The 15,837-nt window shown below is 35.5% G+C and overlaps 2 protein-coding genes and 1 long non-coding RNA gene across 7 annotated transcripts; 2 read left to right on the forward strand and 1 right to left on the reverse strand.

Moving 5' to 3' along the window:
• Positions 1-7,688: 7,688 nt before the first annotated feature.
• Positions 7,689-8,907, forward strand: LOC123475354. The gene is made up of 2 exons (XR_006650390.1): positions 7,689-7,907; positions 8,316-8,907. It is a non-coding gene; the product is annotated as an uncharacterized LOC123475354 (long non-coding RNA).
• Positions 8,908-10,817: 1,910 nt separating this feature from the next.
• On the forward strand, positions 10,818-12,979 carry LOC116929798. The gene is made up of 8 exons (XM_032937121.2): positions 10,818-11,195; positions 11,307-11,512; positions 11,603-11,770; positions 11,827-11,988; positions 12,062-12,423; positions 12,485-12,531; positions 12,652-12,727; positions 12,795-12,979. Exons 1-8 carry the CDS (start codon positions 11,132-11,134, stop codon positions 12,934-12,936), a joined length of 1,227 nt encoding a protein of 408 aa, XP_032793012.1. The 5' UTR covers positions 10,818-11,131; the 3' UTR covers positions 12,937-12,979.
• LOC116929799 (tethering factor for nuclear proteasome STS1) lies at positions 12,965-14,818 on the reverse strand. Of its 5 annotated transcripts, none has more exons than XM_032937122.2 (7): positions 14,661-14,818; positions 14,183-14,463; positions 14,012-14,124; positions 13,762-13,899; positions 13,537-13,698; positions 13,252-13,478; positions 12,965-13,184 (listed from the first exon to the last, which is right to left on the reverse strand). In XM_032937122.2, exons 2-7 carry the CDS (start codon positions 14,454-14,456, stop codon positions 13,112-13,114), a joined length of 987 nt encoding a protein of 328 aa, XP_032793013.1. In that variant the 5' UTR covers positions 14,457-14,463; positions 14,661-14,818; the 3' UTR covers positions 12,965-13,111. The 5 variants fall into 5 exon arrangements, with proteins under 5 accessions (XP_032793013.1, XP_045033564.1, XP_032793015.1 ...); XM_045177629.1 differs by having other exon boundaries at positions 14,684-14,807; XM_032937124.2 differs by having other exon boundaries at positions 14,689-14,793.
• Positions 14,819-15,837: the final 1,019 nt, after the last annotated feature.

Below are 15,837 nucleotides of genomic sequence, written 5' to 3' on the forward strand. Positions count from 1 at the left end.
TTTTTGAAATAGTTTTTTACATTTCTTTTCTCCTTTCTGGGCCGTGTCTAACCTGGAACAGGGGTTTGTCCAATCCCACCCCGGCTCGGCTCAAAAACACAAAAAAATTTAATTCGATGTAACTTCTACAATTTTGAAGAACATCGTTGAAAAATTCAAGGGGATGCAAAGACCACAATTGATTGATCCTGAAAAAAAATAAATAAAATTTCTTTAAAAAAAATGGAGATATAAGGGGAAAACCAGAACTTTCCAAGATGGGTCCGGTCTCCCCTACCCCCCTAATTTCCATATGTCAAAACTCCTACGGGATTTTTCCTTCTATTTTCTTTCTTTCTGTCATATCTACCTTTAGCCAATCTTTTTGAATTTTCGCCTTTTTCTTCCAAGGTAAGTTTGGTGTTGGGTAGAATCTATTTCAACGAAATATTTCGTTGCAATAAGGGACTTTTTCCCCATTGCAACGAAATCTTTCGGTGCAATAACGCACTATTTCACTATTGCAACGAAATATGTCGTTTAGCGGGAATTGTAGTTAACTTTATTTCGTCAATTGTACACCTTAATTTTCTAGATCCCCTTCCGATATCCCGTGAATTATTTCAGAATTTAATTCTGATTTTCGGGTGCGTGAAGAATGAAATGAGCGTCAAGTTCTGTTATTACCATTGCTACTCTGTTAACTTCATTTTGACATTTATCAAGACCAAATTCTTATCAAGTCAATAGTGTTTGAATTTGATGTATTTTGGGACTTAAGTATTATCCTCGGTCCTTGAATCTTATTTTACTACTGTGTAATTTGTCATTGGATACCGTATAACTTTAAATGGCTGCTACTTGATAATGATTCCTTCCAAACATTATTCAATATATTTTTCTAACATGCCAATGAAGTGAATACTAATTAATGTATAACAAAGATGGTAGAATACCCTTTTCTTTGTGCAGACGGTCCCAAAAATACATCAAATTCAAAAACTATTGACTTAATGAGAATTTGATCGTGATAAATGTCAACATAAAGTTAACAGAGAAGCAACGGTAACAACAGAACTTCGCGCTCATTTCATTGCGATAAAAAATGCTGTCTGAAGTGCAGCGTTTTATGATGAGCTGTATACTACCAAAAAAAGAAAACGATGGGGTAAATAAGAATTTTAAGAAACGCAACTGAAAATCAGAATTAAATTATGAAATAATTCACAGGATATCGGAAGGGAATCTAGAAAATTAAGGTGTGCAATTGAAGAAAGAAGGTTAACCCCAATTCCCGCTAATACGTGTGTGTGAAGCACGTATTCAGTACTAAAATATGAAAAAGCTGACAAATTTGTCCAATACGTACGCCATGCCCCTAGCGGTTAAGACCGAGCATAGCCTACTGGATTTCTCTCAGTCTTAGGCGTTTTCCTTGCTGTCTCTGGGAATTGCCAGAGAGAAAGCCAGATTGCGCGGATAATTCTAAGGAAAATCCCGTTCCTGAGTCCTAGCAGAAGAAAAATATTTTCCGCCTTTGCCATTGGTTGCCATAAGTTTTTTTTTTTTTTCACTTTTCGACAGCTAATTTCAACTGCTGTTGCCTAAAAAAAGTGCAATGGCTTTCGGAAACCAAGAAAGGTAATCGCTTAAACAAAAATAAGTAATTGCTACTTCTAACCAAATTAAATATACTGCAGCTTCTTTCTAGTTCTGCTGTACCACATAATTTATTGTCATTCCAACTTACTTTATGAAAGTATTGTGAGACAAATAGGAAAAAAAAACAGGTAATAGAGTAAAAATGTAATGACTAATAATATTGGGTTTCATGTCACAGCATTTTCATACCTGTTGTTGTGGGGAAATTGTATCCCAAATGTGTCTGGTTAACTTGGTTGCACATCGTACTAGTTGTCATGGGATGGAAAGCTGCAGCGTTAAGATAGTTCCATCATTTAGCCAGGAATATGAAGTAAGTATACAATTCTACTAATTATTATCATTTTATTACCCCCCAAGAATGCCTGTGTTCTGCTGTTGCTGCTAATGTGGATGTCCTACGTCCCATTTGAAACAATTAATGGCAACAGGAGTTGTCCGACTACTTACAAAAGCCTTTTTAGTGTTTATTCATAAAGTTTGTATTGAGCATCCATCGGAGAGGAAAATGCAATTAGTGTCAGTAAATGGTTGTTTTTTGTCTTCGTATGTTTTCACAAATTTTTCTGTAGTGTTCTTTACAGGAAACAGCTGTATCGTAACATCATTCAAGATGATCCTGAGCTGGAAGAAGATGGAAACCTTTTTTTATTTGTGAACGATGGAACTTAACACGTCAACTAAAGAACTTGCTATTTTGATTTTTTGGGCCTCTGTCTCCTGTATGTACAAATCTCTTTTGGCTGTTTGTTCATCCCGCTCTCTCTGCCTCCTTTCAAACAATTCTATTTTTTCTAATAAAAACAAAGTTAGTAAAATACATGTCTCGCAAAACCCAAATTGTAACTGTACTTACCATCACTAATGACTTAAAATCTTCCAAATTGCGCTTGATCCTAGCTTTTTCTTTTTTGTTTGAGGTAGGAGATCACTTTTTGTTATGGCTGCTTCCGCGGATGCTGCTTCTTCGGCTGTAATGATGCCGTCGGCAACCAGGTATTCATTTTCCTGCTGGATCATTGCTAACTCTTGTGCTGCTTCTTGCACGCCAGTTTCCCAAACTCTTTTTTCCATAGGAAGGGAGCTACTTAGAGCTTTGGGCGTTACTATTGCACGGTTCCCTGTAAAAATTTCGAAGAGCAAAATACCAATTATAAAATATATATTTTACAAATCTTACCGAGTAATGGTGGTTTGCATGACCCCCTCTTTGTCTCTGAAACTGAATCCCTGTACGTTATGTAGGATTCTTTCAGCTTGTTCCACCTACCATAAACTTTGAGCCAGGATTCCGACTGATATTTACTCCAGCCGATCGAAGTTTAGCTGAAATCGTAGTAAATACTGTTTTTCTCGGCATCTTCTTGTTTGACACTTCTTCCTGTAAGTTTTCTATGATAAGGAACGATGTACTTCTTGAACAGGACTGTCTTGTATTTAGACTAACTTGAGACTCAACCTGACATGAAGTTAGGACTGTCACACATTACTGTAGTTATGACTACGGGCAAAGACAACATAGAAAATCCTTCTCACTATAAATTTGAACATTCCAACACTTCCCAATGGTCTTTAATAAACTACAACAACTTGGTACTTTCCACCAGGTCTATCGATTTTTTTGCTTGAGATCTGCAGCCCGCCCAGAGCTCTTCATCGGTACTCTGGTCACTTACGTGGCCTGTTTCAGGCATAGCGTTTCTGGGGTCTACTGCTGGCTCTTCCTGAATACTTTCCGTGGGGATTGGTGGTAGTTTTTCAGTACCCTCGACGTCCTGCTGGTCATTTCGGGAGCGGATTTGTTCTTCTACAATTTCTCTAGCATATTCTTCTACACATTGACATGTCCCGTCGTGGTGGGATGGAGGGACAGTGTCGATGTCTACTTGAACGGTGTACATGGTTCTTGAGAATAAATCGTAAATGTAATAAAAGTAAAGCATTAATCAAATTTAATAACATTTACCGTCGAGTAGAGTGCCCGAATAAATGTAGAAAAAGTCATTTTTATAGATAATGTAACCATAGGCAACCGCATTGCCGATATAGTCGAACGGTTTTTTTTCAAGCGTGTCTTCCATGACTGTAGCTCGAACATTAAACGATGGCCTCACTAAACTAAAAGAAAAAAATCGTTTAAAATATTTTTCTTTTTCTCTCTAAAGAGAAAATATATAGAAAACCTTTTTTCTTTTAGTTTTTGTAACGAAAGGAAATATCCCCCCCCCCTTTCCCTTTGATCCCGTCGATAAACTTCATCCAAGTGCACTAAAAAAATTTCTTTTTCTCGCGTTAGTTATTGCGATAGGAAGCAATGGATTCATTAGCTCTCGCCGTTAGCAAAAGTGTACTAGATTTAGTGGTGTCTGACGTCCCGAAGTTTCAGGAAAATGAAGAAGAAGAAGACATTTCCAGTTTCTACGCAAACCATACAAAAGTGGTAATTGCAGTAGGCATTACGAATTTAATGCGTAATTCCCATGTTCACGTTTTCGGGTAAATAATTTTTGTTTCAATAAGATATGGTTCCGTTTCACTTGCAGTAAAGACGCATGTATACTATTGATTTTTTTGTTTAATTCTCGTAGATTTTGCAAAATAATCTGAATCTCAAGATGTATTTCATCAGCATTTCCGTATGACACGTGCTACATTTGACAAATTAGTTACATTTTGTAATGCCCATTTACCTGACACGCCAGAAAACCAGCTATTAACGAAAGAGATGGTTTAGATAACCCTGTGGTTCTTGGTTAACCCTTGTCCATACAGAGTTTTATCCCTCTTGTTTAATCGTTCCATTTCAACAATCTGGAGAACGGTCGATACTGTTACGCGAATAATGGAAATGCATCTCCATCACTTAATTAAATGGCCAGCCGCAAATGAAATTCCTGCATTAAGTGAAGAATTTCAACAGCGAGCCGGATTCCCTGTTGTTATAGGTGCCATGGATGGAACGTATATAAATATTCGAGCTCCAGAAGAAAATCAGAAAGACTATAACAATCGTAAGTTTCATCACTCCCTTATTCTTCTTGCCGTTTTCCTCCCAAATCGTTCCTTCAGCTAGTTTGCTGGTTTTCCGGGAAGTGCTCATGACGCTAGAGTATTCTGATGATCGGATTTAGGAGCTATTACTTATGATAATCCAAATTTACTTTTCCCAAGTCAAGAATTTCATATTTTGGGAGACTCGGCATTCCCTTGTACCCCGTATATTATTCTTGCGTTAAAATCTAGTATGGCCAACACAGAGAAAAACTGGAATTTTAACAGGAAATTGTCTAAAACACGCATTGTCGTTGAACACGCATTCCGTGATTTAAAAAACACTTGGCGCAGGTTGCAATATATTCATGCCCATGTCCCTAAAGCTGTAACAATTATATCGTGTTGTTGTGCGTTGCATCATTTTTTTATTGTTAATGGTGAAAGGATAGTAAACTACCAATTGCAAGAAGAAGCTAACCATGAGGAGCTGGATCCAGTTGTTGATGACTGGTTCGATATGCAATCAGGTTTCCAAAAATGAAATATTTTGATGGACTTAATGGAACACTAAGGAAACCCCAAGAAAAACAATACATGTTTACTGACAATAACTGTATTTTCCTCTACGATGGATGCTTAATACAAGCTGTATGAATAAACACTAAAAAGGTTTTTGTAACTATTCGGATCATTCTTGCCATTAATTGTTTCAAATAGGACGTAGAACATCCACATTAGCAGCAACAGCAGAACGCAGGCATTCCTGGGGGTAATAAAATGATAATAATTAGTAGAATTGTATACTTACTTCTTTTTCCTGGCTCAATGATGGAACTGTCTTAACGTTGCAGCTTTCCATCCCATGACAACTAGTACAATGTGCAACCAAGTTTACCAGACTAATTTGTGATACCATTTCCCTACTAAAACAGGAAGAAAATGCTGTGGCATGAAACTCAATATAATTAGTCATTACATTTTTACTCTATTACCTGTTTTTTTTTTCCTATTTGTCTCACAATACGTTCCTAAAGTAAGTTGGAATGACAATAAATTATGGGGTACAGCAGAACTAGAAAGAAGCTGCAGTATACAGCCATGCGTGGAAGTTTCTTTAGCAGGCAAATGGGTCTATATCCTTCTATTTGTTTTTGATGGAGGGAATAGTTTGGTGCCTACCATACCCCTTTATGCTATTCCTATTTCTCTTTCTTTTCAACCCGCGAAAAAGGTGCAACATTAACAAGCAATCCACCACTCAAGTGCACCAAATTCATGGACCCCGTTTTTTTCTTATTCCGCTATGGGATGTAAAATTCTAAAAAAAATACAGGCCTATCCATATTTTTACTCCGGATTTGCCTGTTTTTTCAGAATTCTAAAACTCTCTGCCGTTCGGGAGATATTTCATGTTAAAGTTAGGGTTTTTTCAAATTTTTGAAATTTGGGGGGGGGGTCTTTGGTATCGCTTTTTGGGAAAAAGAGAAGCGTTTAAAAAAAATTAATTGTACCAAAAGTTTGCTTGGCCATCCCTCAATGCAAATCCGAAAGGAAATCTTTTTCCGGATTTGATTGGCCGAGTTATTCGCAATCTAGTAAAGGGCTCATTTGGCCAGTTTCCCACCCATCCTAGCAGCCATTTTTTTAACACCTCCCTCGCGCTCCTGGCGGACTACTACCGAAGCTACGATTTCTTGGCCTTCACTTTAGACCGAGGGACATGCTGTAGACCCTCTCATATAGTCTAACGGCCCATATTTATCATTGCGATTAAACAATCGATATGTTCTGTCCTAATAACTCGATCATCATGTTTGTTATTTATTTGTGAAAGATGGACGCTAAGTCGTCACAGCGATCCAAGTCATATTTCTTGTGATTTTGATTTTGATTCGGTAGTAATCCGCCACGAGCGCGAGGGAGGTGTTAAAAAAATGGCTGCTAGGCTGGGTGGGAAACTGGCTGAAAAAAACGGGGTCCATGAATTTGGTGCCCTTGAGTGGTGGATTGCTTGTTAAAAGTAGGAAAATTAACTGAAACGTAGAGGAAGAGAAGAATGAAAAGAAAACGAGGGTATGGTAGGCACCATAGTATCCCTTCCGTCCAAACAAAATGAAAGGATATAGACCCATTTGCCTGCTACAGAAACTTGCACGCATGACTGTATTTAATTTGGGTTAAAGTCTATTTTACCCGACCAACGTAAATTAAAGTAAAGTAAAGTAAGTTAAGTAGTTTACTTAACTTGTATACTGATTTAGTCACTAAATATACTGAATTGTATGTACCGAATCGTTCTCTATTTACTGTCAGACGTATAAAAGTTGCTTTAGAATGACATTGTTTCCAAACGTAGTAGTGAGGCGATGTTGCCGTCTTTAAAATGTAGTATTTACTAAATTGTTCGTTTAACGTGAATACAATTATACAAATTAACAATGTTGGGTAGCTTTGTCGTAGAGCACTAGATTAGTGTACTAGATGTCATAGGTTCAAATCTTACGTTTTCATTATATTTTAAATTTTTTTTTCATGAACTTGTTTATATGAAGTAAATATTTAAGTAATCGACATTGTGCTATGGTTTTCCTTTATTGTATATTGTTGTTTTGTTACATTTAGTACTATTTATATTTAGTATAGTATAGTATATAGTATGTATATTTAATATTCTACTATACTTTAGTATACTACAAACTATACATTGTAGTATATATACTTTACTATACTAAACTGCACAAGAAAACCAGTACAAATATGAATTTAAATATACAAATTTATTAAACGAGGTAGCAGGTAGCTTAGTGGTAAAGCACTGGATTGCTGTGAGAGAGACCATAGTTTCATATCTTACATTATCACTTTTATTATACATTAATTTTTATTTAAATTGAGTAAATTCAATAATTGAGTAATTGAGTTTTCATTTGGTGGTGTACACGTTCATAATAACAGTCTGGTTTTAAGTATGGATATCAACGGATCTATTTTTCTGACCTCGTTAAGTGAAATTATCAAAAGTTACAGTGAAATGTTGGAAAATTTTATGGGTGTGAGGAAAGTGGATGTGTTAAATATATATACGAACAATTTTCTACCCCTTGGGACTGCCATCTAGCGATTTACCATTTTTGTCATTGAGGAAAACTACACACCCGCAAGAGGCTCTCCCATCAGGGGGAAAAAAACATGATGACTCAAACGCCCGGTCATTTGGTTGTTAGACTTTATGGGGTGTGGTATATAATTTTTAATACGGATAACTTATATTGGTAAATATTTTATTTTTACTAGACTTAATATACCCACCCAAATTTCCTGTTTTCCTCGCTTTTTTCGGCCGTTGCCCTGCTTAGTTTCTTTAGTAGTATAAATATAAGTTAAGTTTATTAAGTTTAAGTTAAGTTAAGTTAGTTAAGTTAAATGATTAAGTATACTGTATAGACTTTCATTCACTATACTTTACTACTTTATTATGTTACTATACTATACTATACTTTATTTACCCACCCAAATCCCCTGTTTTCCTCGTTTTGCTCGGGTTTCGCCCCGCTTAGTTTCTTTAGTAGTAAAATTATAAGTTAAGTTTATTAAATTTAAGTTAAGTTAAGTTAGTTAAGTTAAATTATTAAGTATACTTTGGTCGGGTAAAATAGGCTCTAACCGCACTTTTTTCTTAGGCAACAGCAGTTGAAATTAGCTGTCAAAAAGTGAAAACAAAAAAAAACAAAAAAAAACTGTAGCAACCAATAGCAAAGGCGGAAAATATTTTTCTTCTGCTAGGACTCAGGAACGCGATTTTCCTTAGAATTATCCGCGCAGTCTGGCTTTCTCTCTAGGAATTCCCAGAGACAGCAAGGAACCCGGAAAACGCCTCTTATGGCGATGATATCGGTCTTTACTTCGTAGTCTGTGCCAATACGGTGTGGCTAGCCAAGTCAACACAGTCTTCACCCGTAAATGGATTCAGATCCAAGTATGTTATTCCATGAAAAAGGATGCCGCGAGTGCTGACCAACGGATCCGTTTCCCTTCACTGATGGGCAAGTAACTTCAATCGCGCCACCTTTTTTCTATACATGTGAGTATAATAGTTCGAAGACGCTCAGATTTGAATCCATTCGCGGAAGTATAAAGTCAAGTTTCCTTTTTTCAGAGTTTGAATGTTGAATTTCCGTTCACGGATTGTATTTCAATTTTCAGTGTAAAATTTGTATTACAAGTATTACAATTTTTACAGGATTTGTTTCCGTTTACGTCCTGTTTACCTTATTTATACACGTGCCTAATTCTTAATTTTCATTGACTACTTAAAACCACTTAATTAATATTCATTGAATTTTGTTTTTCTTCAACAGCTGGTTTTCTTTTGGATTAAAATGCCTTTCGGAAGAGCTTAAGGCAATAGAACAGATTTTACGTGTATTAATTAATATTTCAGTTTTGCATGATTAGCAACAAGAAATTTGAAGAACTGAATGACTGAACTGATAATTACTGAAATACTGCCATTTAGTTTTATTTATTTAACATTGAATTAGAAATTATTAATAATCAATAATATTTAAGTGTTTTACGTTTATTTTCAATGGAAAAAAACCAAATTTGAACTGGCGCCAAAAAATGATGGCTGCCGTCATGCTCTTTCACGATTGGTTTATCCATATTGGCTGATTCCTAATCTAAAACTATGTTTAATGACGTTTTTCTAAGTGTCGTCGTGTTCCTCGTGATAATAGGATCACGGAAAGTACCCTGTTTATTAGTTTAAGTGAAGCAAATTATCCGAACGGTGTACGAAAAGTTAGGTGTGTATCTACGTCATCCCCTCTCCTTTCCCAAAGTTGGCAAAATTGAATAATTTATTGTACCCAAACGAAAGGTGCCATCATTATGAATTTTATGGCAATCGATAGCTCTCACCAAAAGCTTTCGATTTCCGTTAAAAAAATTAAAATATTAATATGGAAAGAAATCCTATCATGATGAAAAAATTTCCGTTTTATCGGCTAGACCGAGTTATGCGTTACAGCGATAAAACGGAAATTTTTTCGTCGCTGAAACTTAGAACGTAATTAATTATTTTATTTTATGACATTTTAGGGGGGGGAAGGGCCAAAAACAGACATTTTTGGGTACGTTGTTTGGTTACTAATATACACCAAAATAAACAGAAAATTTAATTTTGATATTCTTTATTATCTCTAGCACGTTTTGATATGATATTTTACTTCGATTTTTATAGTTTAAGAACCGCAAATTACAATAAAATGTGGCCCTTGGCCCCTTCCCGGCATCCATTGCGGCGGCCATTTTGATAACGCGCGTAATTCAAATTTGAATTCTAACTTTTACTTATTATTATTCCAACGTTTTAAATTACCAGGAATGTATGTAAACCCAAGTACATAAAAAAAAACTCGATGTATTTTAAAGAGTAAGCAGCAAGTGCTTTATTCATAAACAACATAAAGCAAATACAATGAGTGAAGGGTTACACGAACAAATTGTTTTTATTATTTCGTTATTTAATTACATTTGTAAATGTTAAAATACCTAATTATCTTTAATGGTATATTCCTAGTTATTGATGGTAGGATAAGAAGGTTGCTTTCTAATTGACTATTCCATTGTTGGTTGTTGCCCCGGTCAACCTAGTGGGATTCCGATACTTGGAAAAGGGAAAATAAAAGAGTGATGTCAGGGCTATAACATTAAAATTTTTTGAAATAAGCTACCTGTTTGATAAGTGTGTCAATTTTTTTACAATGCCACAATAGATTACCTTCTTAATCAAAAAGTGTACTTCCCAACGTGGATGGAAAACGCAGCCAACCCACTGAATGCATATTTAAAGCTTTGGCTGAGTAACACTGTAAAAATTTTATACATTTCACTAATCCTAAATGAAATTCGTTAAATGGTAAGAAATTCATTAATATTACCTATCAAATAATAATATATTCTTACTTCTGTTCTAATGTAAAATTTGTTTCGTGGTTGTAAAAAACATGAAATACAGCAACTTTTTTTTCACTAAAAAGTTTATTCTTTTTAAACATATATATAGATTTTAAAAATACAAACACAAATACAACTAACTTTAAAACCAAATCAAAAGAAAAAAACAAAAACAATAAACGTAAATAATGACAACATAGCTAAACAATCAAACAAAATTGGAACGCCCGCCACGGAGACTTTGTTGAACGAAAACGAATCGGAATAAGCCGTACGCAGAGTGATCGGAAACAATTCCGTTCCCCACCACTTGTAGGATCCGTTTTTGACCGACAATCTAAACGGATCTGTTTCCGTGGACAGATGAAGACTGTGTGGTGTGTTGAGTCAACTGTGTGTTGTGCTTGGTTTGTGTTATTCTGCGACGAGTATTGATAGCAGACGATAATAACGATTTCCACGTGGTTCTCTTGCATGAAAGTGAATTGGAGCTGGAATTTCACAAACAAAGGAAAAGGACTTACATTAGAGGACAATGTCATTTTTTATTGAAGAAATTAAAGTGGCGAATCGAGGAAAAAAATTGGAACCTGTGCGAAGTTAGTGTATTTTACTTTTTTTTTCTTTCATGTAGTTTTGTTGTTATTTTAGTTTTTTCCCTCTCACACACTTATGGTTAAATTTGTTGAACACTATTTTACTTTTTACAGTTCAATTTTCACACTGTCAGAGCCCTTTGAAAACTGATGCTCTTGCTGCTGTAAAATCAGGAATTTATTCAGACAGTTTAGAGAAAGAGGAATATGTTACTATTTGCCAAGTTGAAGAACAATGTTACATGGGCAGTAGTAAAGTGCAAAATCAAAAAGAAAACCAGAGTTTGTACATTGCACTGAGAAACAAAGTAACAAATAAGGTTAGATGTTGTATTTACCTAAATTTCATTATGTTATCCCTTTCCATCAAAGAAAGTATTGAATAAGTAAGTTTTCTTTGCATGAACTAGGTTAAACTAGTTGAGGTAGCAAAAGTAATGTTATCCCCTGTCATTCAATATCCTCCTTCTACAAATCCCATGTTGATGGAAAAAGAGGAGGGAAATGATAGGAAGTCTAAGGAAGAAATGGCAAGAGCGTTTGTTCATCGTTTTGGAATGCTTAAAGGCCAAAGAATGGTAGGTAATTCTGTATCACAGATATATTATGTTATCTTTAATTTTTTTCTGTGTAGTATGACCAAGCTGAGAGGCTAACTGTGAAGGCTGAAACAGTCAGAGCTAATCTTGAGAATGCTGCTTTTAACACAGCCTTTCAAGATAGTGAGTTAGTTGTCCCAAAAAGTTCTGACTCTTATGAAATTATGCTGCCACCAAGGAATGCCAATGCAACTACAGTAAGCTAATAGTTGAATATGAATTTTTTGTAGACCTTATAATCTTCTTATTAAATGTAAAATTTTTATGCAGGCTTTGGAAGTGTATCAGCTTGAAAACATTATTCCTTCCTCCGATATGATAGCTTTGGAAGATGTTGCAAAATTACTGTTGACTAGCGAAACGGATTCCCCTATGCACAACGATAACTTAACCCAGTTTTCCGTATATTTTACCGATGAGTTAACTCGTGTGAGACGCAGTAACCAAGACGAAGAAGCAAAATTGCGATTGTTGAAGGCTCTTATTTATATAGAGGGCCTTATAAAGTTTTCAGCAATTAAAAGGAAAACGCTTTCTCGCGGTGTTGTAGATGAAAGTCTACCAGCTGGTATACCAGACAGTGTGAAAAGAAGTATAAAAGAACAGTTTTCATCCAGAGCAGAGTCACACTGGTATGTCCCTTTTTATTTAACATTTAACTAGCTTAGTTTCTAAAGTATTTTCGTTTCATAGGACCCTAACAAAAATGGATCGAGACAGGACGATTTGCCATGTAATAGGTATGAAGTTAAACTATAACTCGTTGCGTTTTCAAAAATGTATATGTACATATGTATATATATATAAACATATAGTGCATTTTTCCCCTACCATTTATTTGTTATTTTTCTGTTCTTTAGCACTTGCCCTTGCTATCGGTAATTGTAGCATTGACGCCGAATATTTCATTTCGAGCTTGAAACTCGACATGGACTCGTAAGTTCTAATTTTACTGTAGTTAGCTAAGGTCTTGCCTTATTTATTGTTTTTGGATCTGTTACAGCGTCCAGACTTTGATTCGTGTTGTTGGCGCGCGTCTAGTGAAAGACAAACTGTTGTCAGTTACCAAGATAGTCCTCGCCTTTCCCTTGGCATTGCCTCCGATTAAGAGGGGCAGGGCGAAGTCAAAGAAAGAGTCGTATTAGAATTCAAATGTTAAGCAAGTCTAATACATATCCATCAAATTCATTGTATTTGTATTTACTAGTCATTTTTCTGCTAAAATAGTGGTATAGGGAAATAGGGAATAGGCAGTGTTTAAAAGAAACTTAACTTGTGAAACTCAGAAATTCTTACATTCATATTCATGTTTCATTCATATCATCCTTCAGAAGCGTTTAAATATGTGATGCACATTTCAAGGTCGTCACTGTCACATCGTAGACGCTCGAGTCTTTAAAATTCATGTTACAAAAAATCATTTTTAAATGTCAAAAATATGGTATATAGGGTACACTAACCTTTCTTTTAGTTGATGTCTCCATTCTATGTCTCGCTCCTTGTTTTTTAGAGCTTTCAAACAGTTTGTGGCAAGGGCTTTAAAACATTGTTTTCTAATAGAATTGTGTTGTGCATTATCCCAGTTAGGAGTTGCCCGTACTATCATCCAAGCATTCAGTGTAAACTCCGTGACGGTTTTCCACTGTTTACATTCTACCAATCGTTTGCAATCATCTAAAAGACATTTCTAATAAGAATTCAAAATTAACTTTACTTAATTGTTTGTGTAATATGCTATAAACCACCTTAAAGGCTGATAGGTGAACCGAGGCTTTGTTGTAAGCAGCAGAATCTGTTTTCGATGACAGCCGACAATTAGGTAAAGATTTAAATATATTTTTCCTCAAATAGGACAGTTCATCCAACATAGGCTGAATATCTGGTTCAGGGATGAGGGTCTCTAGTTTCTGTGCATAAGATGATCTTGATTTAAAGGTGGCAGGAATTTATACAGAACCAAAAATTCTTACTTGCTTGACCTCCTCATTCATCAGTGCTATATTATGAATAACATTGATTAGCTGGGAATGAGATAATCCCTTTAGGACCAGATCAAATGGTACTGGGTCATCATCCAACTTGATTGGTTTTCTATTTAGTACCAATGTCTGAAAAAAAAATTAACATACAACAACACAGACAATTGGTTAAGAATTTTTTTAAAACTTGTTTTGGGAAAGAAAATATATCACTAAAGCTTTGAATGTTTGGGCTAATAACCTTTCTCATTTTTTCAGGTGGTGACATAGAAGCTGTTTCTCCAGTTTCACTCAACTGAAGCCTTTTTCTGGGACTACTTCTAAGTCCAAGCATAACACGTGTAGGAGTAAAATCTATTTTTTTCAAAGTTACATTATAGTAAAATTAACCTCAATTTAATTGTGATGTTACCTTTAGTGGGTGTAATCTCGTAGTGGGAAAGCTTTCTAACTTCATTGAGAGACAGCGGGCTCCATGTGACAGGATTTTTTTGCCCCCTTAGTTTTATAACCATTTCTTCTGGGGATGATGCTGGAGTATCCATAGAGCTTGGCATTTGGTTGTTGGGGGTTGTAAGCAGAGATACTGCAACTAACTGGCGAGACAAGTCAGCAAGTGCTCCTCTGGTTCGGCGAATAGTGGTTGGAGTTGTTGCTTCTGCATCAAATTGTGTTAATTGGTCCATTCTGTGCCTAGGAAAAAAACAATACAAAAGACAGTGTTTTGTGTATCCGACAAGACATGTGTTCGCCTGATGATAAATCAGTTAACACGCACTCCGTAAAACGTTCTACTTTTAGATTGTAATATGACAGCGATATTCAATGTAGTTGTAGAATAGCTTTAGTAGAAACTAAGTAACACGATCCAACAATTTTGTTACAATTACCGTATGGTATTATTTAGGCTTATTTTACTTTAACAAAAGAATTCTACAGCATTCACGTAGACCTTATACTGATTGACGCGTCCAGCGTCCAGCTTGCTTTCCCGCTTCTTTCCCCGTTGCCAACTTGCAGTATTTAGAAATCTTTGCGGACTCAATAAATAATTAATTTATTATATTTATATTATATATTTTTAGTTATTAGTATTGCCACTAGCAATTTACCACTTTCCCAGAGTTATTTATTATTTATTTATTAGTTGGTTAGTTTCATACTTAAATAATTTAGTTACATTATTATAAATCATTCTAAACCAAGCTCCTCTTATAACTTTTCCGCCTCTTTGTCTACTGGATTTTTTTGTGTGTGTCACTTAATCATAGGTAATGAGTTTGTTTGATTTGATTTTCTTTCGGGTCCCCAGAGGACGCAAGTGGGCAAAAGGGTAGACGAGAAAGAAAAAACGCATAGCGCATTTTTATATTTCAGTTTTTCTTAGTTTCAGGCTACGAAAATGGCTTCTTAAACGTCGAGGGAAGTATGCTTTGCGGGAGGTATAAAACTCGGAAAAATCTCGTATACTTGAAGGAGAATCACAAAAATCAATTTTTGTTGTTGAAAGAATCACAAAATCACAGTTTGCAGTAAGAATTACATAGTTTTGGCAAGAAAATCGTGATTCTTCAGTCCAAAAATCAAAAAAGAATCACTTTTTGATTCGAGAATCAATCGTGATTCTATAATCTCGTACACCTTGCCAAAGAGTTTTACACCCCCTGATGCTTTGCATCCAGATTCTCTTTAAATCGGCAACCTGCCTTTGTGATAATAAATCAGTCACGATAAAGAAATTTGCTGGCGTAATATAGGCACGTATAGTCAGCTCTAATCGAGGCAAAAGACAAGTTACACCCTGATGCGCGTTGAATTTTGTTGAAGGAAAACGTCGCTTTTGAAAAAGTAAGAAGCATATATCAGAGTCAAAGAAGAGAATAACTTGAAATATCTGACATCCAGTAAGAGATACAGCAGAACGTCACAGTACGTATATAAGTAAAGGTCTTTAAATACGAGCTTTTCGTTATTGGTATTGCGATATTGCCAATGACGTTTCGATTACCTAATCTAAATTTTACTTTCTCAGTTGAACTTCGGGACAATTGTGGTGTCGCATTAATG

This window comes from Daphnia magna, linkage group LG8 (assembly GCF_020631705.1).
Source record: "Daphnia magna isolate NIES linkage group LG8, ASM2063170v1.1, whole genome shotgun sequence".
Classification (NCBI taxonomy): Eukaryota; Metazoa; Arthropoda; class Branchiopoda; order Diplostraca; family Daphniidae; genus Daphnia; species Daphnia magna.